At 34.8% G+C, this 23,859-nt stretch overlaps 1 protein-coding gene across 5 annotated transcripts in view; it reads right to left on the bottom strand.

Moving 5' to 3' along the window:
- The window catches only part of RPAP2 (RNA polymerase II associated protein 2), a 100,011-nt gene that overhangs the window by 40,423 nt on the left and 35,729 nt on the right, over positions 1-23,859 (bottom strand). For all 5 annotated transcript variants that reach the window (XR_005788757.1, XM_040470976.1, XM_040470977.1 and 2 more), the window contains exons 7-10: positions 22,957-22,992; positions 19,584-20,523; positions 13,572-13,654; positions 10,394-10,474 (exon numbers count right to left, since the gene is read on the bottom strand). Coding sequence is in view for 4 of the 5 variants with exons in the window: in XM_040470976.1 (XP_040326910.1) it covers positions 10,394-10,474; positions 13,572-13,654; positions 19,584-20,523; positions 22,957-22,992 (1,140 nt within the window). In the remaining variant the exon portion in view is untranslated. The remainder of the gene's footprint in view (positions 1-10,393; positions 10,475-13,571; positions 13,655-19,583; positions 20,524-22,956; positions 22,993-23,859) is intronic.

The following is a 23,859-nucleotide window of genomic DNA, read 5'->3' as shown; positions in this document are numbered from 1 at the left end:
TTTTTTTTTTTTTTTTTTCATTCCCCTCCCCCATGGGTTTCTGTTAAGTTTCTCAGGATCCATGTAAGAGTGAAACCATATGGTATCTGTCTTTCTCTGTATGGCTTATTTCACTTAGCATAACACTCTCCAGTTCCATCCATGTTGCTACAAAGGGCCATATTTCATTCTTTCTCATTGCCACGTAGTACTCCATTGTGTATATAAACCACAATTTCTTTATCCATTCATCAGTTGATGGACATTTTGGCTCTTTCCATAATTTGGCTATTGTTGAGAGTGCTGCTATAAACATTGGGGTACAAGTGCCCCTATGCATCAGTACTCCTGTATCCCTTGGGTAAATTCCTAGCAGTGCTATTGCTGGGTCATAGGGTAGGTCTATTTTTAATTTTCTGAGGAATTTTCCAGAGTGGCTGCACCAATTTGCATTCCCACCAACAGTGCAAGAGGGTTCCCGTTTCTCCACATCCTCGCCAGCATCTATAGTCTCCTGATTTGTTCATTTTGGCGACTCTGACTGGCGTGAGGTGATATCTGAGTGTGGTTTTGATTTGTATTTCCCTGATGAGGAGCGACGTTGAGCATCTTTTCATGTGCCTGTTGGCCATCCGGATGTCTTCTTTAGAGAAGTGTCTATTCATGTTTTCTGCCCATTTCTTCACTGGGTTAGCAATTTCTTACTTGACACATCCCCAAAGGCAAGGGAATTAAAAGCAAAAATGAACTACTGGGACCCTATGAAGATAAAAATCTTCTGCACAGCAAAGGAAACAACCAACAAAACTAAAAGGCAACCAACGGAATGGGAAAAGATATTTGCAAATGACGTATCGGACAAAGGGCTAGTATCCAAAATCTATAAAGAGCTCACCAAACTCCACACCCGAAGACTAGATCTTTATCAAAAAAAAGTTTTTAAAATCAGTTTCTAACTCTATCACTCAGCAATTGATGACAACAATATACACTGTAGTAATTTAGTTTCTCATAAAGCATTTGGAAAAATTACTCCAAATAAAAAAGTGATATAAATCAGTAAGGAAAAAAAAAAACAGCCAGTAACATCTGATAAAGGATGGTTACCCAAAATATACAAAGAACTCTTAAAATTTAACAGTAGGAAAATAAATAGCCCAATTACAAAATAGTCCAAATACCTTAACAGACTTATCAAAGATAAACAAATGACAGATAAGCACATAAAAAGACACATCACATCTCAAGGGGAATGCAATTTAAAACAAGATACTATACACTAATTACAATGGCCCAAATCCTGAACACTGACAAAACCAAATGCTGAATCAAAGTCACTTCACCAAGGTCATACATTTGCTACACTGATAAATCCACATTGACATCATGATATAATTAGTCAAATGTACGGCTCTGTTATAAGGACGTGGAGCAATAGGAACTCTCATTCATTGCTGATGGGAATGCAAAATGGTACAGGAACTTTGGATGAGCTTGGTGCTTTCTTACAAAACTAATCATGTTCCTTGGTATTTACCCAAAGGAGTCAACAACTTATGACTTTAAAAACCTGCACAGAGATGTGTATAGCAGCTCTATTTACAACTTCCAAAACTTGGAAGCAACCAAAACGTCTTTCAGTAGGCAAATGGAAAAATAAGTTGTGGTACATCTAGTAGTATTATTCAGCCCTAAAAAGATATGTGCTATCAAACTCCCAAAAGATGTGTTGGTACTTTATATGCATATTACTAAAGTGAAAAGAAGCCAGTCTGAAAAAGCTACATACCAACTACATGACATTCTGGAAAAGGTAAAACTATGGAGACAGTAGAAAGATCACTGGTTGCCAGGGGTGTGTGGAATAGGGTGGGTTGCATGGGGGGAGTGACAAATAGGTGAAGCACAGAGGAATTTTAGGGCAGTGAAAATACCCTATGTTAGTAAATGGTGGATACATGTCATTATACACTTATCCAAACCCATAGATTATTTGACACCAAGAGTGAACTCTAATGTAAACTATGGACTCTGGGTGATAATGATGTTGTCAATGTAAGCTCATCAACTGAAGCAAGTACGTAACTCTGGCTGGGGGTGTTGCTAATGTGGGAGGCTATACATGTGTGGAGGCAAGGGGTGTTATAGGGAATCTCTGTACCCTTTTCTCAATTTTGCTATGAACTTAAAACTGCTCTTAAAAAAAGTCTTAAAAAAATCCCCAGCCAATAAACAAACAGTCAAAATATATAAGCAGGCAATTTACAGAGGAGGAACTCTGCACTCTTTCAGAAGTTCTGATTTTGGATTACTCCATGGCGTCTGCCCTTGGGTCTCTCATCTCTCTCTATATATAGTCATTCCCTTAGTGATGTTATCCAGTTTCATAGCTTTAAATATTAGATAACTACGTGCTGACAATTCTCAAATTTATGATCTCTAGCCTGGATCTTTTCCTTGAATTCCAGACTTCTGTATGTAATGATCTCCTTGACATTTCCACTTGATTATCTAATAGGCATCTCAAAACTTAGCATAGATAAAATTGAGCTCCTCTTCTTCCCCCAAAACCAAGTCTTCTTGCAGACAGATCCACCTCTACAGGATGGCTATGGAATCCTTCCAGAATCCAGTTGCTCAGGCCACAAATCCTGTGGTTAACCTTGGCTCTCTTGATGTCCCATGTCCAACCATGGGACATCATGTCCCATGTCCAAATCCCAATGATACTATCTTCAAAAAAGAATTTGATTACTTTTTATTATCTCCACTCCTTTCATCTTGGTCCACATCATTTCTTGCCTAGATTACCAAGACAGCATCCTAAACAGACTTTCTGCCTCTGCTCATCTATTGTTATTGCAATTCTCAAATCAGCAGCCAGAATGATGCTGTTAAAAATGTATGTCATATCATGTTATTCTTCTGTCCAGAATCAACCAACTGCTCTCCATCTCACTTGGAGGAAAAGTGAAAGAATGATCATAACTACGAGGCCTATATAATCTATACCATACCCACTCCCCGCCCTGTACTTCTCTGACCATATCTCTTTTTACTCTTGCTTCTGCTCATTTCTCCAGTCTCACTAACATCCTTAATATTTTGTGAATAAGCCAGGCCTGCTGCACCTAATATATTTTCAGAGATAGGAACATGGCTTGTTCTCTCGCCAACTTTTAGATCTTTCTACAAATGACATCTTCTCCATGAGGTCTTCCCTGACCAGCCTATCTAAAATCACAACTATCTCCCTCCTTGGTATCATCCCCTCTTCCGCTTCTGGGGAGAAAGGAAGAGAATGAACTGAGAAAGGGGAAAGAGCATATTACCATATAATAATACACATATTGTTTTAAAATTTTTACATATCTATTAGAATAGTTCCATGAGAGAAGGAATTTTTGTCTGTTTTGTTCACTGCTTTGTCCGTAGCAACTAAAACAGAAGCTAGCATATGACCAAAAAAGGTCAAAGGATAAGCATGTAAATCGAAACATGGCAAAAACAGTTAAATAGAAATTGCTTTTCTACTGTATTCAAATCTCCCTAAGTTAAGGCAAATGTAACATTCCATGAATTCATTTACTCTTCCAGCAAAAAGTGTATTGAGAGCCTGCTCTATACCACTGTTTCAGGCACTGGGGAAAATATGACAAGGTCTTTTTGTATCAAAATATAATTTTAATTCAAATCTGATTTAGAAAAAGTTTCTTGACCCAACACTGATGACAGTGCATCTTTACCAAGCAACTTCTGATGAAACCACTATGGTAGGTAAATCAAAGTAGCATTCCAGATAAATGACTGTGATGCAATTCAACAGAAAGGACAGCTCTATTCATAGGGGAAGATTTTTCAAAGAGCTGAAAAAGCTATTTTATGTGTAAGTTCTAACAGGCTCTCAGCTCTGGCTGTACATTAAAATCGTCTGGGGGACTTTTAAAGAATACTGATGTCTGGGCCCAACCTGACCAAATGAAACTCAATCCCTAGGGGTGGAGCCAGGCATGTATAGCTGTTAAAAGCTCCCCAGGTAATTCTGATGCACAACTAGCTTGAGAATCACTGTTTTACAAGTTCCTATTATTGATTATCATTTCAAAGAGAAGGGTATAGTTATTTCTGCCAACTCTTTTCAATTGCCAGTATTGACTGAAAAGATCTCTCAACATTAATCATTGTTGTCAATATGGCAATTTTTTTTGGAGACTTCACATAGAAGCCTGAGCCTACAAATAGTCACATACCTGCTGAAGTTGTCCTACCAGAATCTGAAGACCCCATGAGTGATCTTACTAGAGGTAATTCTGTACTCTAAGTAATTGACATTTCTTAAAAAGCAGCAAAGCCAATTTAAGCATTTTTTTTTTTTTAATTTTTTTTCAACGTTTATTTATTTTTGGGACAGAGAGAGACAGAGTATGAACGGGGGAGGGGCAGAGAGAGAGGGAGACACAGAATCGGAAACAGGCTCCAGGCTCCGAGCCATCAGCCCAGAGCCTGACACGGGGCTCGAACTCACGGACCGCGAGATCGTGACCTGGCTGAAGTCGGACGCTCAACCGACTGCGCCACCCAGGCGCCCCTAAGCAATTTTTATTAAAGCTATAAATACTGACCTGTAGGTACTAAAGAGTAAATATTTTTAATTAAGCTAATTAATTTTTAGCTTAATTAACATCAAGGTTTTTAAAACATCCCCTAACACTAAAACAACGCATAATTTTTTGGCTTATTTTACCATTTTATTAAATTTCACACATATATAAAACTTCCATATACTCATCACAACTTTGACAATGATCAACTCCTGGACGATCATGTTTCATCTACACAACCCCATATTCAACATCACCCTAGTGTAAATACTTCTGAAGCAAATCTCAGATATCATATTGTTTCACATAGGTTTTATTTTAATTTAATGTAAATAATGCAGAAAGTAACTGGAAAGGACTTAGGCTTACACAATAGGAATAACAGAAAAAGGTGATAAAATAGTTTATAAATTGTAAGTAGAAAACGACATTTGAAAGTCCCCTATGTGCAGTCTGTTAGCTACCTCTTATAGGACTGATGAACACTGCATCTCAGCTAGCTTAGATGACACAGAAGACTTAGTTTCATAGGTAACAGAACCCTCTCAAATACAGTTCTTACTTGGGATCTTAGAGAAATTATTAATGAAATGACCTATTTTTTATATATCTTTGATACTAATGACTACTGAGGGACACAATGGCATATTAAAAAAACTTTTTTTCAGCTTTACTGAGGAATAATCGACATAGTAACTGTATATATTTAAGCTGTACAACTTGTTTTGATCTATGCATACACCGTGAAATGATCACCACAATCAACCTATCATCCCCTCACATACAGTTACCATTTTCACCCCCCCCCTTTTTTTTTGGTGGTGATAACAATAAAGATCTATCCTCTTGATTTTAGAGGATACTCAGCCAGAGGTGTACCTCAAAGATATTGCAGGTTCAGTTTCAGAACATTGTACAAAGTGAATACTGTAAAAAAGCAAGGCAAGTGAATTTTCTGGTTTCCCAGTGCATATAAAAGCTATGTTTGCACTATACTGTAGTCTATTAAATACACAGTGGCATTATGCCTAATATAACAACATGCATACCTTAATTAAAAATACTTTATTGTTAAAAAATGTTAACCATCATCTGAGCTTTCCGTGAGCTATAATCACTGATCAGAGTACCATAACAAATATAACAATTAAAAAGTTTAAAATATGAGAATTACCAAAGTATGATACAGAGATAAAGTGAGCAAATGCTGTTAGAAAAAAAGCATGGATAGATTGGCTCAATGGAAGGTTGCCTCAAACCCTACATTTGTAAAAAGCAGTATCTGTGAAGCAATAAAGCAAAGGATAATAAAAGGAGGTATGCCTATACTAGTTGTGTGATTTGAGATTATTTAACCTCTCATCTCTTACCTGTAAAATGAGGATAATGTCACTATTTTTGGAAATTAAGTAATATGTAAATGCCAAGTACCTAGCACATAGAGTACCATACTGACTACACGTACTGACATGGACCAAACATTATTACTGGGGCTGCTTCGGAAGGCCAAAAATAATGGCCTGGACTGTGGTTTCCAATTTGAAATTCCTAAATCCCTAGGGCATATGAGAGTATTAATGGGCAATCTTGCATTTGTAGCCTAATATTTCCAATGGGTTTCTAGTAAGTTCAGAGAACCTATGAATAGTTTAAAAAAATTTTTTTTTTAATGTTTATTTTTGACAGAGAGACAAACAGCATGCGCGGGGGAGGGGCAGAGAGAGAGCGAGACACAGAATCCAAAGCAGACTCCAGGCCCTGAGCTATCAGCACAGAGCCCGACGCGGGGCTCGAACTCACAAACTGTGAGATCATGACCTGAGCCGAAGTTGGACGCTCAACGGACTGAGCCACCCAGGCGCCCCTATGAATACTTTTTTTAAAAAAGAAGATATCCAATTAGATTTATATAAAAACAGCACTAGAAAATATAGTCAGAGTAAATTAAATTGTTAATGTATTCTAAATGAGCAGAGTAAAACTTAAGCACAAAATTAGTATTTGTAGTTAAAGATCAAAAGTCTCATTCTAATATCTCTTATGATACGTCTTAGTGACTTCTCTAGTTTCCTTAGAATGGTGATTAAATAAACACTGTTTGCAAGAAACTGCATAACAACGTCTTTAAAAATCAATGAGAGTCTTCATCTTCCTTCAGCTATCCTTTTTGTTAATACAATATTTACTTCCTGATAAATCCTGAAAAAATCCTAAAGTTGTACTTCACATTGTATACATCTATTCAAACATTATCATTAGTGTAGACAGCTGAAAAGCACTTTTGTTTTTCTTTTGGGTGCATGGTTCTGTGATAGAAAACAAACCTCTCTCTCTCTTCATCACTAAGACCGATGCAGAGAAGTTTGACTTTGGTCTTGGTATTTGGCAAAACATTTAGTCAGTCTTCCAAAGGCTGAGGCCAATCTGATCACCACTTCTGGCATTCTTACATTTGTGTGTGATCAATGATCTTGTGATTGCATAGTTTCCATGATATCTAATAAGTGTTAACAATCTCAATAATAAGAACAATCATGTCATTCACATTTACTGTTATTAACTGAACATTCACTTTCAAATCTAAACATTCTAGATGAAGTAAAAAAGTCCTTATGTGTTTTTGTCAGTCAGAAAAATAAAATGTCACAGTAATTAATGATGCCTGTGAAAACCATTAGGTTTATGTATAAAACAATTAGTAAAAATTTTTAATTATTTAGCTAAATAGATTAACAGTTAATTCAAAGAGTAAATACATTAAATAGATTACTTTCTGGAGAATGCTGTTATCTTGGAAAAAAAATTAAAAAAAATTTTTTTTAATGTTTATTTTTGAGAGAGAGAGAGACTGAGCTAGCAGGGAAGGGGCACAGAGAGAGGGAGACAGAGAATTCCAAGCAGACTCCTCATTGTCAGTGCAGAGCCTGACATGGGGCTTGAACCCATGAACTGTGAGATCATGACCTAAACTGAAATCAAGAGTTGAACGCTCAACTAAGCTACCCAGGTGCCCTGGAAAAAATGTTTATATAAATTCAAATAAGGTTAAGACAGAATAATAGAGATTACCTGTCATCATAATTCAATCTTTGCAGAACTGTATTATGTATATATAAAGGAAAAGAACCATTGTTAAAAAGGAACAAAAGGTCCCAAATGGAGTTCCTTATGCTCAGCCCCACCAAGACTTAACACCAATTGTAGTTTCAGACTCTCCCAGGAATAGAGTTTTAAACCAATCAGTCTAGAATTTTCTGATCAACACTAATGAGGTAACATGCATGGTAAGACCCCTTGCCTTTCCCTCTAAGGGAAGGTGACCTTGCCTGAAACAATCCTTTCTTTTCTAATAACTTCCTTATCCTGCCCCATTTCTGCCTATAAAAGCCTTCTAATTGTACACTCCCTTGGATCATCTTTCTCTTTGTTAGATGGAATGCTACCTAATTCATTAATCACTGTTTAATGCCAATTAGATCTTTAAAAACTGACTTGGTTGTCTTTAATAGCTTTAAGAGCTACATTTAAATTTTATTTCCACTTAAGTTACAAATCTTTCAAGAAGATTTCCTATTGGGCAATTCTTGGCATCTTGAGATGATGAATTTAAAAAATGTCACTTTAAAATATCTGGAGTTGAAAAATACCTAAAATTATGTAAACAGATATGAAATAATCTCATTGTAATCTCTAATTAAGATAATTAAAAATGTTAAGACAGAAATGTTGAATAAATTGAGGCACCCCAAACACATTCTGTTTAGTCAGGCTTCACAGGAAAAGACTCCACAAGAATGTTTTAAAACAACTCTTCAGGCACCTAGGTAGCTCAGTCAGTTGAGTGTCCACCTCTTGAGTTCGGCTCAGGTCATGATCTCATGGTTTGTGAGATCTAGCCTTACATCAGGCTCTGTGCTGACAGTGAGGAGTTAACTTGGGATTCTCTCTCTCCCTCTTTCTCTCTGTCCCTACCCTGCTCGTGCTCTCCCTCTCTCAAAATAGATAAATATTAAAAAAGAAAAAAAAAAAAAGAAAGAAAAAAACCCTCCTGTAGTCTTGAGTCTACAAAGCTAAGTATTTAAACATGAAGTGGTACAAATGATCCTTTTTAGTGGTGGAAGATAAAGTTTTTTGAGATTTGTCTAAACTATGAATCTTAGATCCTTCTAGTACACACCTTACTGAAAAACAGTTTTCTGAATCCCTTTCTGGTACACAAAAAGGTCAGTGTTGTTTTTAAATGCATTAGTTGAAAGTAAATGGATATTTGGTATTACTGGTATAGGGTACAGTGACTACAAGAGAAATCTAATAGCTAACAATGCCAAGAAATTATTTCTGTACCTTAATTTTAAACTTCTAAAATATTGCTACTTCTGATAACAATAAACCATAGTGATAATTTATTTATTGGATGAAATGATTCTTCTACTCTAGAAGTTTGGTCTATATTGGTGCTATCTGGTTTTAGCTACCGGCAAATACTACTTTTCAGATTTGGTCACTGGCATTTGGCTGAAATGTGTATTTGGTGCACCTCTACCAATAGCATATTTAGAGGTTTATCCTTATGCTTCTTGGTAGAGAATACAGGTATAGCCTGGGAATGTTTTTACCTTGATAGTTTTAGAAAAATCCCAACTCTACTTCACAATGGATATTCCCTATTCTTTCTTTCTTAATACTTCTTATCACTTCAAATCTGTTCCATATTAAATTACCCATGGTTTTGTACTGTTCACAGTGCTCAAGTTATCCTCTAACAGGGGAGTTCTTCCTTGAGGTGGGCATAATGTTTCTTTTGTATTGCCCATAGTGCCTACCACAGTGCTGGTCATCAGATATATATTTACTGAATAAGATCCAGTATATTCCTGGCTAACCACCTTTGTGTGAGACCTTATTTTCCTTCTTAATTTTAGTCTATTCTATAAATAAACTATCCAAAACTAACTATATTCAAAGTCTGAACAAATAAGGTATTGAATTTAATAAAAGATAAAAGTAATGTTTAGTGGAGAAGAAAACAGAGCACTATTCTTAGATCTAAGACACTGAAGGTAAGTCATTTACTTTATTCATGCCTTTGTTAGAAAGCCCTCTTGCTCATCTACAGACCCCAACAGTTAAAACCAGAACTAGACAAGACCGCTTAACATAAATCATGCTTTAATTAAAATTTACTGTATTTTTTTCATATTGCACTTTCTTGAGACATTGATGAAGGTGTTTTGCAAAGTCCCAGAGCATACAAACTGCCCCAGAAAAGCCTGATAGCAGAGGAATGCTAGAAGACCACACCCCACATGACCCCTTCCTTCCCTGCCCATGATCATGGGCTGAACACATACCAACCCTGACCCATGATTATATGCTCCTTGCCTGCTTTCTTGCATGTATCCCTCTAAACCTCTCCTTATAAATTTCTAGGTGTCCTTGTTGTTGGAGAGGCTGGTTGTTAAGGCTTAAGTCTGCCACCTCCCCTGGCTGCTGGCACCCAAAATAAATCTCTTCCTTTCTCTTTTCCAAACCCTTTTCGGTTATTGGCTCCTTTTAGGATGAGTTTATCCAAGTTTGTTCAATAACACTGTGGGCAAACCCAGCCAGGAGCTATGCTTTTTATTAGTCTAGCCCCCACAGGATTTCCTAGGATGGAGCAGTTGGCCATGGCAGCATGCCAGGGCTTACCCATTTATTTCCTGAGTTAGCGGCTGTGATATATCAGTGGGTAACACAGTCTACCTATGGATTCTGCAAGACAGCTGCATGAAGTCAAAATAACTGAGAAGGAAAACTGTAATATTAACACCAACCTGAAAGTTCGAACGAGATTTTTAAGCTGTGCATAAATATCTCCTAATGTGATCTGAAGAGGCCCCAAAAGTCCAGGCACTCTGAAAATAAAAAAAAATACATTTATTTTAAAATATAATTTAATTATACACACATACTCTTTGAGGTTTGCCTAAGTCTGGATTTTCCATACGTAAGAATGGCACTTAGGTAGAGGCAGTTAAGCTAGGATGTGACTGGTGAGAAGTCATAAGGATATAATTCATAATAACCCCACACTCCAAGTCACAGGCTATGCTACAGTATGAGACACTGAGAAACATTGTTTTGGCTACTATCTGTATTCTGGTCTCGGGTTTTTCTTACCTTTACTTTTGAATATTAGACTAAGTTAGGAGTGTGGCCTATTTCTCCTTATTAAATTCTTATGGTGGGAGTAAAAATTAGTACTTTTTTAGTGAGCAACTGACAATATATGTTAACGTTTTAAATGCGGCTAGTCTTTGACCCAAGAGTTTTACTAGGAAAAAATTTATCCTAAAGAAATAATCAGATAACATAAAAAAGTTGCTTACGCAGAAATATTTTTAGTAGTGAAAAATGGAAACAAATGTCCATCAACAGATGATCATAAATTATGATATACACATATAATTATGATATACAAATATTCCATATAATGGAATATAATAAAACCTTTAAAATAATATAAATCTACATATTTATAATGTGGAAAAATATGGTATATTAAGTGAAAAATGCCTATGGAGTATTACCCCATTTTTATAAAAACTTATATATAATGATACTGTATCTGATATACTGTGTATTTCAAACACGTTTCATTCCTTCCAGGTTTATACTATAACAGAGAGAACCAAAGGGAATGAATATACACACACCAGACATCATGTATACATCAAAGATAAACATCAAAACATTACTAGGGATTATAGGTTATCTTCCTTCTTATACAATTTTGCACTGCCTCAATCTGCTGCAATAAGTATGTACGACTTTTTTAATTATGCAAGTTTCAGATATATTTCAAAACAGAGGAAACAGCAATAGCAACTCTATTATCTATTTCCAAATTCAACCTCCCAATATTTTGTTATATTTACTGCATTTTTTCTTCCTTCTTTCCTCTCCTTGCCAGTACCATTTTAAAGTGAATTCCTAAGCACCTGGGTGGCTCAGTCAGTTGAGGTACCAATTTTGGCTCATGTCATAATCTTGCAGTCTGTGAGTTCCAGCCCCACATTGGTCTCTGTGCTGACCCCTGGAGCCTGAGCCTGCTTTGGATTCTGTATCTCCCTCTCTCTCTGTACCTTCCTCCCTCCCTCCCTCCCTCCCTCTCTCTATCAAAAATAAATAAACATTAAAAAAAAAATTAAAAAAAAAAGTAAATCCCTGACATGTAATTTGATCCCTAAATATTTCCTTATTTATCTCTAAATACAACAGCATTTTCTTTCTTTTTTAAAAAATACAGCAGCATTTTCTTACAAAATCATAATAAAATGATCATACCTAACCAAATTAACACTTCCTTAATATCACCTAATACCCAGTACATATTTCATTTTCTCCAGTTATCCAAAAAACAAAAAAAAAGCCTGTTTACAATTGGTTTGTTCTAATCAAAAACCAAAAGGTCTTATTTTGATTTTTTTATTATTTTTAAAAATATCTTCATTTTATAACAAAGAAAACCTCAACTACTTGCATAAACAACCAAAAAAACCTCTGTGTCAATAATTATTTTGTTTTTAGTGTTCTTTGTGTTTCTTTCTCTTTAAAGTTATTCCACCTCTTCTCACATTTAGTTCTTGAGCTGTTATCAATAATTTGGTCTTCTGGCAGGGCTCCTTTTGTCATCTATTGCAGCCAAAACCCAGGAGGAATAGAATTCCTTCAATGGCATAGCTATGTGGTCTTAAATTTAAAACTGGGTCCTTTCATTAGCTGTTTTGAAATGTCTAGAAAATTATTTTCCGATAAATCCTTATCTACTGATTACATACCAGTATCAATAATCCATACTAACGTTTCAAATCTATATAACTACAGTCAAGGATTGATATCTTCTTGTTCTATGAATCAGACAGATGGTGACTTTTACTGTTTTCTAACCTATTTCTATTTCTAACCTGTTTCTATTACACAGAAACAATGTCTAAGTATAGGACCATATAAAAGGCAAAACTAAAAACAGCTTTACTGTCTATGAGAAGCTTAACATAATAGGCACTCAACAAATATTAATTTAAATAATTATTTAAAATGTAAAACTTACAGAAGCAAGCTGCTCAAAATACCAAGGCTTCCAGAAGATTATGTTTTTCTTAGTTTTGAACTACTACAAAATTAAGACTAATCTATATGCACACTTTTTAGATTTTATTTTTAAGTAATCTCTACACCCAAATGGGGCTCGAATTCATAACCCTGAGATCAAGAGTCACATGCTGTACCGACTGAGTCAGCCAGGTGCCCCTAATCCATATGCACACCTTAAACAATGACTGAAAACACCCTTACATTTTTCTCCTCAAGAAAGAAAGTGGAGATTTAAAAGTTCAAGACAGCCCTTACACCTCTGGAAAAAAGATTTTTCAAACTTCCTTTGAAAGACAAATCAAGATTACAATTTTTTAAATCTCATTCATCACTGGGCAATTACAAGAAAAATAATTTCCACGACGGGAAGCTTAAAACTAAAGTGCAAAGTTGACTTGAACAAAAACTCTTAAGTTGCTGAGTGTGAAATGGTTCTATAAATAAATATGTATGCAGAGTGAGTTAACAGACCGTTAAAACTTCATAAAGTTTCATTCACATGTGAAACTGATATGACACATATACCACAAATCAGTATTTAAATGGTCTAGCTTTGGTATTTTTTCCCTGACTTCACTGGATTATTAAGTGGAGGTGACATAGTTTGGTTTTCTACTCCCATATTCTCAACTTTTATTATGTGCTTCTGTGTCTTCTGCACAAAACTTAATTTCAATATTTCCTTGGCAATATATCTTAAAAATTCCAATTTCTCAGGCAAAGACATCCATGTAAACTTTTCACATTTTTCAAACTGTTCAAAATTGAAGGATAAAAATTAGTCTAAATTATGAACCTACAAATACCAAATTAATTCAAAATATTGTAACAGTGGAATGACAATTACATACTTACATTTTACTCAACTTTTCAAGTACGATGCGTTTTCTAATCTGGTTCTGAGAACTTGAATCTATCAGCGGAAAGGTGGGATCTTGCTGAATCACATTTTTAAACAAAACAAAGCAAAATCATAAACGTACATTCTTTCTCTGGTAAGAACAATAAACATTAAAACAAAAGTTTATACCTAGGGAATGGCAGAATAAAAACTAGACTTGAGAATTAGAAGATTTAAATTTGAGTATTGGTTCAGTCATTAGGTTGATGTAAACTTAAGTCCTATGCCTACTTTTGAGAGTGTTTTCTCATCTGTATAAAGGGATGCTAATACCTTCTTTATTAAATGAGAAAATGTACATGAAAGAAATTTGTAAACTGATAAATGCTATACAAATGTTGGAGATTAAAGTTTTAAAATTAGCAAATACTATAAATATATTATGGGGAATTCCACTTCTAGAAATGGCAGACAAGGTAATTCAAACCATTCCTCCTGCTGAGAACTGAAAAAACACTGGGAAAATACCCATATTTGTTTGAAAACATCAGAGAACTAACAAGGCAGTAAATAATTATGGCCAGAGATTCTAGAGAAGGTAATTCCAGAGAGGCAGTGACTAATTCCAAAAGAAGCAATTCAGATACTGAGAACTTGAGCATCTTCTAATAAGCATTAGAGCTTGGGGAATGCCGAGACTGTACTGACAACTCTCTCCCCCAAAGCCTGACTTAGAAGGACTACTAAGACTAAGAATGAATAGGAAACAGACTGGCTCTTACAGAGACTGAAGCCCAGCTTTAAATCATTTTAATCCATGACTGGATTAAGCAAGATGTGGGACAACTACAAATCATCTGCTAGAAGCCAACATAAATCTGTTTTAACTTCAGTCTCAAATTATCTGTAATTTTTAATATACAATGTTTGCCATATAATAAAGCAGTAAGAAAACAAGACAACATGGTCAAAATCTGAAACTTTAGCCCATGGAAAACAACCCCCAGGGAATCCAGACGATGAAGTTATCAGCTTTATTCAAAATAACTGTTGATGTATTTAAAGAAAAATGACAAGACTGAAAATTTCTGTAGAGAACTGAAAACTATATAAAAGAACCAAAGGAAAATTCTCAAACTGAAAAATACAGTATTCTTTTTTTTTTTAATTTACTTATTTTGAGAGAGAGCATGCATGCACATGTGATCAGGGGAGGGGCAGAGAGAGGGAGAGAAAATCTCAAGCAGGCTCTGTGCTGTGCTGTCAGCACAGAGCCTGACGTGGGGTTTGAACTCACAAACCAAGATCATGACCTGAACCAAATGAAATCAATGTTTAACTGACTAAGCCACCTAGGCACCCTGAAAAATACAGTATTCTAAAGTGAGAACTTAATGAATATGTTTAATAATATAGTAAAAAAGACTGAAGAGAGAATAGTGATTTAGAAATTATTCAGAATAAAGCACAGTCACACCTAACACCCCCTCCCACATACATACATAATACAAAGCGCAAAAGAATATGAGACACAGAAGATACAGTGGAAAAGATTAACGTGTCTGTAACTGGAGTACCAGACAGAGAGGAAAGGAAGAATGAGACAGAAGAAGTATCTATAGAGATAATAATTGAGACTATTCCAAAACTGATAAAGAAACCAAATTAAGATTCAAGTATTACAAGTGCCAAAAGAATAAATACAATAATAATCACATGTAGGCCAAGCATTCTAAAATTGACAGTAACCAAAGACAAAAAAATTTTAAAAGTGGCTAACAGAAGAAAAACAGTATTTTCAAACAAGTAGCAATAAGAGAAATAAATGAAAGCCAAAGGACAAAGAAATATTTTCAATTGCCTGAAAAAAATGCTAATCTAGAATTCAATACCCAGAAAAATGTCCTTCAAAAATGAAAGTAAAATAAAGAATTTTCTGACAAAAACTGAGAAAATTTATCATTAGCAAACTGCACTAATCAAAATACAGGATATTCTTCAGGCCCAAGACAAATAATCTGTAATGGAAGAATAGAGATGCAGGAAGGAAAAACAATAGAAGAGTAATTAATTGGATAACTCCAACTGAATATTGACTATTAATAATCTTACACGATTTAAAATACTGAGACAAAGGGCGCCTGGGTGGCTCAGTTGGTTAAGTGTCCAACTTTGGCGCAGGTCATGATCTCATAGTTCATGGGTTCAAGCCCTGCATCGGGCTCTGTGCTGACAGCTCAGAGCCTGGAGCCTGCTATGGATTCTTTGTCTCCCTCTCTCTCTCCCCCTCCCCTACTTGTGCTCTCTCTCTCTCTCTCAAAGGTAAATAAACATTAAAAAAAATATATTAAAAAAAATACAGAGAGAATAAAAATAGACAACAAGAGCACATAAGCAAAGAGAGGGTAAATAGAATTGAAGTTTCTAAGGGACTGTTAAGGAAGCAAAAAAAATTAACTTATATTAGACTTTTATAATAATTCAGTTAATTCAAGTTTTACTCTTTACAGTAACCACTTAATGGTTAGTCAAATAACATTTAAAACAAGCTAACAGAGGGTAAACAATGAAATAATGATATTTAATTCAAAGAAAGAAAGGAGAGAAAGAACATAGAACAGGTGGGACAAGCAGAAAGCAATGAGTGGGATGAGATTTAAGCCCAAACATATCACTTAGGATACTGAATGTAAATAGGCTAAATTCTCTACATAATAAAGATTACCAGCCTAAGTAAAAGCGGATAGTCCTTGAAAATACTAATGAAGAATGCTAATGCCAGCAAAGTAGAGTAAAAGAGAAAAAAATCATCAATGTAGAGAAAAGTCACTCCATAATACTGAGGTTTGATTTACCAGGAAGACATAACAATCTTTTTTTTTAAACACCATATAACATGGTCTCAAAATACTAACAGTAAAATTCACTAAACTAAAAGGAGAAATAATCAAACCATAATTATGGTGACAGATTTTTGACCCATCTCTCCCATCTTTCTCAGTAACTAATGAACAACACCCCCACCCTGCAAAAATCAATAGTGCTTCTCAAACTTTAATGTAGACACATTTTCCCAAAGGAAAACAATGAAATCTGACCCATCATCCTCATCATAAACAAAAATCAATTCCAGGTGAATTGCAGATCTAAATATGAAAGGAAAAACAAAGCTTCTAGAAGATGAAATAACCCGGGATAAACAAAGATTATTTTCTTAGAGAAGTCATTAAAGGCTACAATTAATAAACTGAACTCAAGATATCATTAATGAGAGTGAAAAGGCAAGTCTCAGAGTAGAAGACAATATTTGTAATACACCCAATTAAAAATGGGTTTGAATCCTGAATAAAGAATTCCTACAAAATCAGTAAGAAAAAAATACCTGGATATTCCTACAGATAAATGGGAAAAACACTTGAAAAGATACTTAACAAAAGAGACACTCCAAAAGGTCAAAAAGCAAATGAAACAGTGCACAACTCATTAATCATCAGAGAAATGTGTTATAACCAAAAAGTAATACCACCAGAAATGTGAAAAGTAACAATATCAAGTACTGGTAAAGAATGTGGAGTCATGGAAACTCTCATATAGTGGCAGTGGAATATAAACCTGCAAAACCATTTTGGAAAACTGTTTGGCATTATCCAGTATAGTTGCATATACACATATATTATGACCCCAAAATGATATACATACCCAACATAAATACCTATACCTTAGAAGAGAGATATAAACAAGAAAGCTCAGACACCACAGCCCCACACTGGAAAAGCCTAAATGCCCATTAATATGAATAAATTGGGATATATTTCTCTAAGGGAATGCTATGCAGCAATGAAAGAATGAAGTACAGCCGCATGGAACAACATAAATAACTCACAAACATAATGTTGCATGAAATAAATTGAAAACCAAAGAATATATACTATGTGAATTCATTTAATACAGTTCAAAATTGGCAAAACTAATGTATGTTATTATAATAGTTATTCAATTTGGAAAGAGGATATAATCAGGAGAAGACATAGTTGGGCCTCTGTTTTACTCAAATTTCTTGGCCTGGGTAATGATTACAAGGCTGTGTTCTTTTGTGGTAATTCAACGAGTTGTACACTTACTATCTGTATTTTACATGAACGAAAAAGTTTTAATGTTATGCAACAAAGGAATAGTCAATTTTCATTTTCTTTCTTAGGTATTTTTCTTGTTTAAAGCTTATAAACACAAAAATGATAAAACGAATGTTATATTAAGGTAGTTTATGCAGCTGAGTGACAGAGATCAGGTTTCTTCAGGCTGATTATAAAAGTTATGAATACTGTCTAATAATACAGTTGAAGTGATTCAAAAATATAGTACTAGGCTAGGTAGCATTCTATATAAGAAATTTCTAAACTTTTACTCTATTTCCACTTTCATCCTCTTTCTAAATCTCCAAATGTGTTCTTAAATTTAGAGCCACATTTACTCACAAATCTTTAGTAACAAAGTTTTGTCATAAAAAGAAGGTTATCACGTACTCCTCTTCATGCCAAATAACTTCATTTCCCAAGCTACACATCAAACCAAAAACGGGTAAGAGAAATACCGAGAGAACCCCCCAAGAGACATTTAGTCTCTACAGAGAATTACTATTTACTGAGCATCAATTTTATCTAAGGCACTGTGATAAATGCTTTACATACATTATTTTTTAAATTCTTAACAAGTGAGCAAGGAAAGCTATCAGACTCAAGAGACCAACTTTTCATACAGTAATAAATGACATAGCTAATACTAAAACCTAGGTTTACCTGGTATGCTCTATTTTCTCTTATGTCCATTATTTCTCAATAAGTCTCCTTTACTATATTATTTTCATTAATATTATTTTAAATTGGCCTGCTTGCTAAATAATACCCAAATACTTTACCATTCAGCTAGTAAGTCTACTCCACTGTATACAGTTCTATTGGAAATAAAATACAAAGATATATACCCCATGCAGAAATTTGAAATACCAAAATACAAAGAATATTTGTTGGTACAAAAATAAATAAATAAACCTCTTCAGAGAGTCTACATGTTATATGAAGAACTAGGTTTTAAAGAAAACTGTCCCCAATTCTAGGCTATTTCTATACTGGAGAAAAATATTACACATTTGTGAAATTTTCTGGGGGCGAATTTCAACTTATTTGGAAAGCAATTATGCCACTACTGGAGATGGCATTTAAAAAAATTGTTTTTAATTAATTTATTTAGGGGCGCCTGGGTGGCTCAGCTGGTTGAGCCTCTGACTTCAGTTCGGGTCATGATCTCATGGTTCGTGGGTTCAAGCCCCACGTTGGGCTCTGTGCTGTCAGCTCAGAACCTGAATCCTGCTTCGGATTCTGTATCTCTCTCTCTCTGGCCTTCCCTTGCTCAGGCTTTGTCTCTCTCTGTTGCAAAAATAAACATTAAAATAAATAAATAAAATTAATTTATTTTGAGAGACAGAGAGATAGCACGAGCAGGGGAGGGGCAGAGACAGGGATAGACAGAGAGTCCCAAGCAGGATCTGCACTGGCAGATGCGGGGCTCAAACCTATCAAACTATGTAATCATTACCACAGCCAAAACCAAGAGTCAGACCCTCAACTGACTGAGCCACCAAGGAGTCCCTAGGGATGGCATTTGAAAACAAAAAACTGAACTAAACAAACTTGAAAATTTAACAATTATTTCTTCAGTATTACTCCTGTTCCAAGGTTTGCTATGGTGAGTGTTTCATATTCTAGCAGCATAGAAAACTCATTATCGTTTTTTTTTTTTAAGTCCATTTATCTTGAGAGAGAGAAAAAAAAGCATGAGTGGGGGGAGGGGCAGACAGAGAGAGAGGAGAGAGAGAATCCCATACAAGCTCCAGGCTGTTATCCCAGAGCCTGACGCTGGGCTTGATCTCACAAACTGTGAGATCATGACCTAAACTGAAATCAAGAGTCCAATGCTTAAGTGAATGAACCACCCAGGTGCCCCCAAAACCCATCATCATTAAGACATACCTCTTCTGAGTCTTGTGATTTGGTAGTTTCTTCATTCAAAACATATCGTCCTCTATAAAACTCCCTTATCCTTAGATTTAAGGTTTCAGTTTCTTTTTTCAAATTCTCATAACTTGGTAGTGGTTTACTGGCTGTATCTGAAGTCCTAAAAGGTAAAGACTCATCCAAGCTATTCTGAGATCCCTGCAGGGAAGGAGAATGTCTGTCTAGGTCACAATCTAGGTCATCTTCATCAAGTTCTTCTTCTTTAACCAGAGAGGCTGAAGAGAGTTTCAGACACAAAGAAGCATAATTCTGGCCATACAAAAACCTCAAAGTTTCTTCTGTCTTCCACTCAATCAAAGTCTCCTTCAGGACTTTAAGTAAGTTTGCCTTTGCAACTTCAGGGCACATCTGCACTGAATTAGAGGCTGATCTAGAAACCTGGTTTGATTTGGCAAACTTTCTCTTAAAATGCTCAGCACTTTTCTTACTTATGCCTACTAGAGTTACTTTTGAACTACTGTATTTATTTCCAGAATTTTCTGTAACTTCTACTTTTTCTTGCAAAGGACTATTTGGAGAAATCTGAGTACTTACTTTCTGTGAAGGAAGTTCACAAGCAGCAGCTTTCTCCTGACTATCTAATGTGCAATTGCCTAGCTGCTCAGAGACATCTATTACTGTCTGTTCTTTGTCTTCATGGTTGGAGTTAGCTTTATGGCCGGCTTTCTTTTTCATTATGCTTTTTTTGTGCAGCTTTGGACTTACACCCATTGCATCTACCAGTCTGTTTCCTGGTAGAATGGAGGAAACAAAGTCTTGCTCATTGTCACTGTTACTGTCACTATGAGTGCTAGAAGAACTAGATTCATAATGCTTCTCAAAATGGCCAGGATTGTCAATATCTGATGTTTTAATGGCCTTAGTGCATAGCTGTACTTCCTTTCCAGAATGGCCACTGTAGAAGGAAAGAAACAAAATAACTATAATGAAAAAGCAAAACGTCCCACAGTTATTTATATTTTGTAACTTTCAAGCATTGCCTATAGATTATATATACATCTATCTATATATCTATATGTATTTCCGTAGATACACACATATACACATATACGTGTTTTCGAAGAATGCTATATAATCTATGATTTCTCTGCATCTTATTTATTTGATATAATTCTACCATCTTCTTTCTTTTTTCCCGTTTTTTAAAGTGTTAAAGGAGTACAGCAAAAAGAAAAAAAAAAACCTTGATAATTTCATCCTACTGAATTATTTTGATTTTTGCTTGCTACATTTCTTTTTCTTTCTTTCTTTTTTTCTATTTTTAAACTCATGACCTGATGATCAAGACCTGAGCGGAGATCAAGAGTTGGACACTTAACCGAATGAACCACTCAGGTGCCTCTGCCTGTTACTGTTCTGTGACTATTTTATATATACTTTTTAAAAAAAGGTTTTCTTTTGAAAACTTCATTCCTGCTTTCTCAAAAAAATGTATTACAGAAACTCTGTTTAGGTTTTGAAAGATAACAAGGTAAAAAGACATGTTTAAACCTTTCCCAATTATGGTTGATAGTTATACAGGAAATTCCATAGATAAAAATCACAAGAAAGTCTTAGCAAAAAATAAAATAAAGAAAATTAATATTTGTCAATGAAAGATATTGTATTTGAAAACCGAGAGTTATTATAGAATGCTAAAAATAAAAGACAGTAGTTTTCCCTTTGACTATGTTCCTTCAATTTTCATTTTTTTTAATTAAAAAAAATTTTTAATGTTTACTTATTTTGAGAGAGACAGAGAGAGGGAGAGAGGGAGGAGGGACTAAGAACGAGGAGAGAGAGAATCCCAAGCAGGCTCCACACTGTCAGCACAAATGTGGGGCTCGATCCCACAAACCATGAGATCATTACCTGAGCTGAAACCAAGAATCGCACACTTAATCAACTGAGCAACCTAGGCTCCCTGCTTCAATTTTCAACTGGGTTTTAAAAAGATTAAGAATTATGAAAAGGTGAAGGAAAAGAGTAGCTTTGTCTATACAAACCTGAGATAGGAAATGTTAGGTGAGAAACTACTCTCCAGCAAATGCACATATCAGAACTTTAAAAGAACTCTTTGTAATTCTGTGTAAGTGGGGGCAGGGAATTGTGAGGGTATGTAGGAACTTTCTACTTTTCAAGCAATTTTTCTATACACTTAAAACTGCTCCCCCAAAAGGATATTCATTTTTTAAATGATTAAAAAAATAGACTAAAATAAAATAATGCAACATTAAAAAAAAAAAAAAAAGCATGCTTGGTGGAAGTATAAAGAAAGAAAAAGAAAAACAGAGTTGAAAGTAAGGTTGTGGGGGCTTAGTCAGTTAACTGTCCAACTTAGGCTCAGGTCATGATCTCATGGTTGGTGCATTCGAACCCTGTGTCAGGCTCTGTGCTGACAGCTAGCTCAGAGCCCAGAGCCTGTCTAAGGATTCTGTGTCTCCCTCTCTCTCTGACCTTCCCTTGCTTGCACTTTCCCCTCTCTCTTTCAAAAATAAATAAAACATAAAAAAACAAAACAAAACAAAACAGTAAGGTTGTGGATGGGAATAAAGAAAAGATAACAAGTTTATTCAGTATTAGATACCATTTTTTAGTTAGAATCTAACCTATATAGCCACGAGACTGTCTCTTGTACCTGAAGTAAGCATAATGTTAAAAAAAAATTAGAACAATTTGACTTTCATAGGTTTCATACTTTCTCTTGGAATTTTAAAGTAATTATATTTTTCTATATTACTTTGAAGCTATAAATTTAAAATATATATCAATAAATAAATATCTCTTACTTGTGCTCAATTCCATGTACTAAAATAGTGGCTAAAAACCAGGAAAATTTATGCTGATAAAAGATATAAGAATGTGTTTTGAGAAATAGTCACGATTGGGCAAGCAACACCACAAGAACAGTTAAGAAAAATATCACAACTTGGAATTTTTCTATTAATGCTTTAGACACTCTTCCAAATAATACATAATTGGCATATTAAGCTTTGAAATCCTATAAAATAAGACTAAAAAAACCTTTCAACAAATGTAATTGGCATAATCTAGTTGACAAAGAAGCACAGTATCTCAGATGGAAGCTATGTTTGTGTCGTATTTCAACAGGTTCAATTAGACTTCATTGTAGGAACAGCTGTACAATAAATCATACAGATCAAACACATCATCTTACTATCACAAAAGAAAAAGCTGTACAAGGCAAATATTTCTTTGTGTGGGCTAAAATGGGCACTTACCTCATGCATCAACACAGGAAGTCCAAAAGCTCGTATCACCTGGTTTACTCTTAATGTTTCTATTAACATAAATATATAGAAGGTAAGTAATACTGATTCAACCATACCTTTGTCCTTCCTGTAGCAGTTGAAAATCAGGATCCCTGTGACAAAACATAGGAATAAAAAATTGAAGGCAGCTGGTATGTCAAACATTTTCAAGTGTTTGTTATAACTATATTGGATAGAAAATATAATTAAAAGAAAACAGTTCATTTAAAGTTTTAAAGAAAAAATTGAAGAACAAAGTATTGTGAAACTCATCCATAAGAAATATGGATTAATCTGTTATCCAAAATTTGTTCATATTTTAGGACTAAGTTCAATTTCCATGAGTGTAATAAAGTTTTCCCTGACTAACCTGCCTAAAGTAAATCACTCTCTCCTATGAGTTCCAGAGTCAGTATTATGTATTCAATTAATATATGTTAATCAGGTACTCCTCTATGGAGTACTGAATACTAGAATTCAGTAGATACTAGAATTATTATCTAATACTAGAATACTAGTATATACTAGTAGAATTATTACCTAATACTAGAATTATTATCTAAAAGTCTTACTTTTCATATGTTTAAGTGTGGTTTCTTACCAAACTACAAGCTTCTTGAGGGCAGGAATTATGTACCACAATTCTCCTCTATTTCCTTTATGTAGTCAATAAGAATTTTTGCTCTAATTTCTGAGAAAGCATTATATCGTAGTATGGATATGAACTATGTAGATCAGGTGATTGAATTCAATTCTAGGAACAATTTTTCTATGCAATACCAGAAATTACATTTGGCTGGGCATCATGGATATTTAAAAGACAGAGAGAAAAGCTCTTAGAAAGCCAATACAAAAAGGAACAAATAGCAAGTGATTCCAAGAGAACAGGAAAACTCTATAAAATATTTCTGAAGTGACTCAGGAAAAGTGACTTCTAAAGATTACAAAAATGGATTAAATAAAAGTGAATATACAGGGAC

The sequence above is a fragment of the Herpailurus yagouaroundi genome, unplaced genomic scaffold (assembly GCF_014898765.1).
Source record: "Herpailurus yagouaroundi ecotype Mexico unplaced genomic scaffold, PumYag 77, whole genome shotgun sequence".
Classification (NCBI taxonomy): domain Eukaryota; kingdom Metazoa; phylum Chordata; class Mammalia; order Carnivora; family Felidae; genus Herpailurus; species Herpailurus yagouaroundi.
Note: the sequence above shows the minus strand (reverse complement) of the source record. Positions and strands in the feature narration are given on the sequence as shown.